Here is a 7,666-nt window from a genome sequence, read left to right as displayed (position 1 = left end):
CAGTGGTGTTACACACTGTTCTCTAGCCACTGTCAGTGGTGTTACACACCGTTCTACAATCACTGACAGGGGTGTTACACACTGTTCTCTAGCCATTGACAGGGGTGTTACACACCGTTCTATAATCACTGACAGTGGTGTTACACACTGTTCTCTAGCCACTGACAGTGGTGTTACACACTGTTCTCTAGCCACTGACAGTGGTGTTACACACCGTTCTACAATCACTGACAGGGGTGTTACACACTGTTCTCTAGCCACTGACAGTGGTGTTACACACTGTTCTCTAGCCACTGACAGTGGTGTTACACACTGTTCTACAATCACTGACAGGGGTGTTACACACTGTTCTATAATCACTGACAGTGGTGTTACACACTGTTCTCTAGCCATTGACAGGGGTGTTACACACCGTTCTATAATCACTGACAGTGGTGTTACACACTGTTCTCTAACCACTGACAGTGGTGTTACACACCGTTCTACAATCACTGACAGTGGTGTTACACACTGTTCTCTAGCCACTGACAGGGGTGTTACACACCGTTCTATAATCACTGACAGTGGTGTTACACACTGTTCTCTAACCACTGACAGTGGTGTTACACACCGTTCTACAATCACTGACAGTGGTGTTACACACTGTTCTCTAGCCACTGACAGTGGTGTTACACACTGTTCTCTAGCCACTGACAGTGGTGTTACACACTGTTCTACAATCACTGACAGGGGTGTTACACACCGTTCAACACCCACTGACAACGGTGTTACATTTTTTTTTTTAAACACACGTTTCGTCTTCTGTCTCAGCTGCCTTCTTCACCTCAAGTAAATCCCTCGTCAAGCCTCGCACAAAACACCATCTGAAACTGTCTGTGCCTTTGTTTTCAGGCCAGTTTCTTTTTATTTTTATTTTAATTTTTTTTATTAAAAAAAAAAAATTACGGGCCAGTCTCTGGTGCAGTGCGTTCCTCACGACTCTTGCCAACGTATCCTCACAACCAGTATGTTACGTTGTTGCATGACATATGTTTCATCCTGTAGTCTCTTAGCAGTAGCTTTTTTTTTTAGCTTGTTTGTCAAGTCCACAACACTTTTCTCATCTGTCAGCAGAAAGTCCAGTTTTCCTTATAGGCCCTTCAGTCTTCCACTTGGGAACAATTCACTCGCTCAAGGAGGCGTCACTACGTTCAGACATATCCATCTGTGTACGTCTCCCACCGGGACGTCTCACCAAAGTTTTCCAGGTCGTTGGCTTCAGTAACGGACGTCCCACTGGTAAAAGTCTAACTGTCATCCGCACAGAACCCACGTCATCATCAGCACAACTCCTGGGAAATGTTACCTGGTAAGGCTTTCCATGCCAGTCACCACATACGTAACACGTTACTGGGAAACGTTACCTGGTAAGGCTTTCCATGCCAGTCACCACAGTACGTAACACATTACTGGGAAATGTTACCTGGTAAGGCTTTCCATGCCAGTCACCACAGTACGTAACACATTACTGGGAAACGTTACCTGGTAAGGCTTTCCATGCCAGTCACCACAGTACGTAACACGTTACTGGGAAATGTTACCTGGTAAGGCTTTCCATGCCAGTCACCACAGTACGTAACACGTTACTGGGAAATGTTACCTGGTGAGGCTTTCCATGCCAGTCACCACGGTACGTAACACGTTATTATCATTGTTATCATTATTATTTTATTTTTTTATTTGAATCTTTAGAGTTCAGGTACACTGTTACTGATGACGCTAAAGACTCAGTGACAGTCACGAGTCACATACGAGTGACGTGCACACCTGTACTGGACCCCAACAGTCCTCTCCGCCTCACACAAAAGAATGTATCAGTGATAGTCCGTCTTGTCCGAGACTCACCAATCAATACAGCACAGAGGAGGCGGAGGCAGCTCCAGTCTTGATTATCTGGGCAGCACAAGGTGATGGGAAGTGACTTACACAAGGCTCTCATCATCAGAGACCATCTCCCCTGAAGACTGAGTACGACTGCCCATATGGCGGGGGTAAATATCGGTCATACACGTAAAATCCCACTTGTGTGGACACAAGTCAACGTTGGAGTCACAGCCCACAAACGCAGAAGAAGTCATCGATCATGGAACAGTCCGTCACACCACCTGCACCACATCACTCAACACACCCCAAAACATGCCTTCACTGCACCCGTGTGGATCAGTAGCCTGTCTTTATGGCAAATATTTGTTGACGTTCCTTTCCCCCTTCTTATATATACCTCATAATCAAACAGAGCATGATTTGTTGAGAAATGGACGTAAGAAGGCTGTTTCAGTTTCCAGCAATCACAACGTATATTTTCCGTCTATCTTTCTCATGATGAAACACAGCATGGCTTGTTGAAAAACGAATCCAACTAGGCTCTTACAGTTTTCAGTGATCACAATGTTTCTTCTGGTATTCCTCATATTCAAACAGTATGTGACTTGTTGACAAATGAACTTAACAAGACTTTTTCAGTTTCCAGCGATCACATTTTTTCTCTCTCCTTCTCATCTTCCTCATTGCCAAAGAGAGCATGACTTGTTGAGAAATGAACCAAACGATATTCTCTCTTTCAGTTTCTGGTGATCAGAATGTTTCTCCTTCTGTCTTCCTCACAGTCAGGAAGAATATGACTTGTTGAGAAGTGAACCTGTCGAGCCTGTTTCAGTTTCCAGCAATCACAGTGTTTTCTTCTTTTGTTTTCCTCATGATTAAATAGAGCGTGACTTGTCGAGAAATGAACCAAACAAGGCTGTTTCAGTTTCCGGCAATCACAATGTTTCTTCTTCTATCTTCCTCATAATCAAACAGAATATGACTTATTGAGATAAGAACCTAACAAGGCTCTCCCTTTCAGTTTCTGCAAATCACAATGTTTCGTTTCTTTTTCTTGCTGTTCTTCTACCAGCCTCACAACCCAACAGAATATATCTGTTGAGAAAATGAACGTCACAACGCGATATCATTTCCGGCGATCACAATGTTTCACCACCTTTCCCGGTCTTCCATCTGCTGTGTGGGTCTTTAAAAAAAAAAAAAAAAAAAAAGAAAAAAAAAGTGGCTGTCTTTAGCACCAGTCCACCACACTACTCCTGGACACCCCACAACACGTCCTAAAAGAACCCACAACATTGCTGCTTCACTGCAGAACATACTGGGGGTTGTTGACAAAAAACAAAACACACACACACACACACTCACAAACCCAACCCCCCTCCACCCCCCCGGCACATTCTCCCTAAGTTTTTCCCAGCTCATAAAACTGTTTAGATGATACCCACACAAACTCCTTTCCAAAAAAACAAACATCCGCACATCCACCCCTAAGTCTTTCCCAGCTGATAAAACTGTTTAAACATCACCCATACAAACTCCTTACCAAAAAGCAAACATCCGCACATCCACCCCTAAGTCTTTCCCAGCTGATAAAACTGTTTGAATATCACCCATACAAACTCCTTACCAAAAAGCAAACATCCGCACATGCACCCCTAAGTCTTTCCCAGCTGATAAAACTGTTTAAACATCACCCATACAAACTCCTTACCAAAAAGCAAACATCCGCACATGCACCCCTAAGTCTTTCCCAGCTGATAAAACTGTTTAAACATCACCCATACAAACTCCTTACCAAAAAGCAAACATCCGCACATGCACCCCTAAGTCTTTCCCAGCTGATAAAACTGTTTAAACATCACCCATACAAACTCCTTACCGAAAAACAAACATCCGCACATCCACCCCTAAGTCTTTCCCAGCTGATAAAACTGTTTGAATATCACCCATACAAACTCCTTACCAAAAACAAACATCCGCACTTTATCCCACAAGTCTTTCCCAGCTGATAAAACTGTTTAAACATCACCCATACAAACTCCTTACCAAAAAGCAAACAACCACACATCCACCCCTAAGTCTTTCCCAGCTGATAAAACTGTTTGAATATCACCAGCATACAGCATAAACTCCTTTCTAAAAAAGACCCCAACCAACCAAACAAACAAACAAAAAAAAACCCAAACAACCAAACAACATCCACACATCATCCCAAGTCTTTTCCAGCCCATGGAAACTGTTGAAAAACATCACCCGCACAGCATCTTAATTCATTCTGTCAATGCCAATAGTCCACTTTCTTCGCCCGCACTTCCCACAGAACCAACACTGCTGCTGTTCTTTTCACTACACCTGAACGAACAGCGTGTCAAAGCTGCTGTTCTGATATAGTCCATTGCCTTGACTGCCCACCCGTCCTATAGGCCACTCATGCATCTTCCAGACCCGTCCTTTGGACCCATTCTATACACTACTCGACCTTTAGACCGTCCACCCGTCCAGTAAACTACACGTCCAAAAGACCACCACCCATCCATCCTATAGACCACCCACCCGTCCTATAGTTATAGACCGCCCACCCGTCCAGTAAACTACACGTCCAAAAGACCACCACGCATCCGTCCTATAGACCACCCACCCGTCCTATAGACTACACGTCCTGTAAACCACCCACCCACCCTATAGACCACCCATCTGACCTACAGACCACCCACCTATCCTATAGACCACTTCCTATAGACCACCATCAGTCCTATAGACCACTTCCTTCAGACCACTACCCGTCCTACAGACCACCTATAGACCTCCACCCGTCTTATAGACCACTTCCTATAGACCACCACCCGTCCTATAGACCACCACCCGTCCTATAGACCACCACCCATCCTATTGACCACCACCCGTCCTACAGACCACCTGTCCTATTGATCACCACCAGTCCTATAGGCCCCCCACTCTATAGACAACCCACCGGCCTCATAGACAACCCACCCGTCCTATACCTATCCACCTGTCCTGTAGAATACCCGTCCAACAGAGCACCTGATCCTCCCACATAAAGCAAAACATCACTACCGATGACGTCAATTTGCCCATCATGACGTCATTTTCTTATCTCGGCGCAAGCCATTACCTCTCTAAAAGACACCAGCGCGCGTCATCATTGATTACGACAGATGCACATCGCGACGTCATCTTGTTCTTTATAACACAACGACGCCACAAAACAGTTACTTTACAAAAAGAAAAGAAAAGAAGAAGCGGAAAACGTCATTACAGATGACGACAGCAGCACCTCATTATGACGTCTGGCTATAGCCTACAGCCCCCTCCACCAAAATCAAAAACAAAAATAAAACAAACAAAAAGAAACCCACGCTTCATTCATGCTTGACGAGTTAACAAACGCCCGTCCACCATAGACCACCATAGGTGTTCACACATATTTAACAATACCCATCCCCCCTCCCCCTTCGCCCACCCTTCCCCTCAACACTAAAAAAAAACACAAAACAAGAACAAAAAAACAAAAACAAAAAACAAAAACAAAAAAAAACAACTACAAAAAAACGAGTCCTTGCAACCTGAGAGGGGGAGGGGGAGGTTGGGAGAGAGGAGGTGAGTTGGAGTTTTGAAGGGGCGTCGTGAACACACACACACACACACTCACACACACACACAAACACACACAAACACACACACACACACACACACACACACACACACACACACACACACACACACACACACACACACACACCAACACACGACAACGCAACCCAACACCAACACCCAACATGCACAACATAATAACACAACCCACACCATCAACACCCAGCACATACAACACCACTCCCCCCCCCCCCCCCCCCCCGTCCCTCTGCTTCCCCTCCCCACCCTTCCCCATCGCGCCCCCTCTGCCCTCACACACAATCACAACACAACACAAACCAAAAGAGAACACACACACACACACACACACACACACACACACACACACACACACACACACACCAACAACAACACCAAACAACAAACACACACACACACACACACACACAACAACAACAACACCAAACAACAAACACACACACACACACACACACACACAAACCACAACACACCGCCCCTCATAACGCCGTCTCATCCCCAGTGACGGCCGTCTTCCCGTTTTCTGTGGGCAGAGTCATGTACTGGCTGTACTCTCGCTCCATGGGCAGGCCGGAGCCGGTGAAGAGCCTCTTGAAGGTCTCCCGGAACTGTTTGCTCATACCGCAGTAGATGAAGAAGTTGAGCGGGTAGGAGAGGAGGATGAAGAAGTTGGAGAAGAGGGACAGGGTTTGGAAGGTAGGCTGCTCCAGGATGTCGATGTCGAAGGTGTTGGAGATGATCATGATGATGAGCAGGATGCCCAGAGGGAACTCCACCAGCAGGAAGAGGCCCACCACGGCCACCAGCATCAGCGTCGTGCAGTTGCTGTCCTGGAGGGGGGGGGAGGGGAGGGGGACATTGGAGAGAGACAGAGAGTGAGTGTTACATGTTTGGGGCATACACACACACACACACACACACACACACACACACACACACACACACATCTATTCATCTTATTGATAGATAAATAGAGACAGAGAGATATAGATTGAAAGTTACACATATACACACACACACACGCACGCACGCACACACACACACACACACACACACACACACACACAGAGATGACAATGAGTTAGTTGTTTGTTGTGATACAGCGACGATAGACAGACAGACAGACAGACAGAATGATAGGCATCTATCTATCTCTCTATATATCTACATACATATAAATATATATATATATATATATATATATATATGTATATACATACACATATATGTAGAGAGAGAGATAGAGAGGGAGAAGAAAACACACACACACACACACACACACACACACACACACACACACACACATACACACACACATTCACACAAACACACACATACACACACATACACATACACAAACACACACACACACACACACACACACACACACACACAAACACACACACACACACACACACACACACACACACACACACTTGAGTCCTATGTTTCCTCGCTCCACCCAGGGTACCTGACTTCATTCAGGGGGAGGTAAATCAAAACAGCAAAAGGAGGGTAGAGGACTGTAGCCCCACCTTCCTGATGCCCGTGCCCCCGTCCCCCCCCCCCCCCCGTCCTCCCCAACCCCCCCCCCCCTTCTCCCAGACACAGTGGATAATAATGAATTTGCTGCCCTGTTGGCCGTAGAAAAGGTTATGGGAAATTTAACCCGCGAACTGAATCTTTGTATGTCTTTGTTCAATTGTGCGTGTTTGTTCAATTGTTTTAAGTATCGGATTAACCCCCGCTCTCTCCCCCCCACCCCCATCCGCCTCCTCGCCTCCCAACAAAAACCACAGCAAAAAAAACAACAAAAAAACAACACCCCCCCCCCCCACCAAAACAACTACAACAAGAACAAAAAACAAACCAACAACAACAACAACGAAAACCTAACAAAACAAACAGAAACAAAGAATTAGAAACAATTAGCAGCAACAATAACAACAACAGCACAAACAAAAACAACAACAACAAAACCACCTTTGAGCTTGCGTCAGCTTGTATTAGATTTGTACATAAGAATAGATAGCGATTATCTTAAATCATATGCTTTCAGCTTTAAGACTGTATGTTCGATGTTCTGTTGTTCGATTCTGTTGATTTGAGTGTTGATTTGATTTGTACGCTGACCCAGAAAAAACCGTCTTTA

General features: G+C 45.4%; 1 protein-coding gene across 1 annotated transcript in view; it reads right to left on the bottom strand.

Moving 5' to 3' along the window:
* Positions 1-5,993: 5,993 nt before the first annotated feature.
* Positions 5,994-7,666, bottom strand: part of LOC143291454 (sex peptide receptor-like) — an 18,221-nt gene continuing 16,548 nt past the window's right edge. Inside the window, exon 2 of the mRNA XM_076601319.1 lies at positions 5,994-6,344. Coding sequence (XP_076457434.1) covers positions 5,994-6,344 — 351 coding nt within the window. The remainder of the gene's footprint in view (positions 6,345-7,666) is intronic.

The sequence above is a fragment of the Babylonia areolata genome, chromosome 17, assembly GCF_041734735.1.
Source record: "Babylonia areolata isolate BAREFJ2019XMU chromosome 17, ASM4173473v1, whole genome shotgun sequence".
Lineage (NCBI taxonomy): Eukaryota > Metazoa > Mollusca > Gastropoda > Neogastropoda > Buccinidae > Babylonia > Babylonia areolata.
Note: the sequence above shows the minus strand (reverse complement) of the source record. Positions and strands in the feature narration are given on the sequence as shown.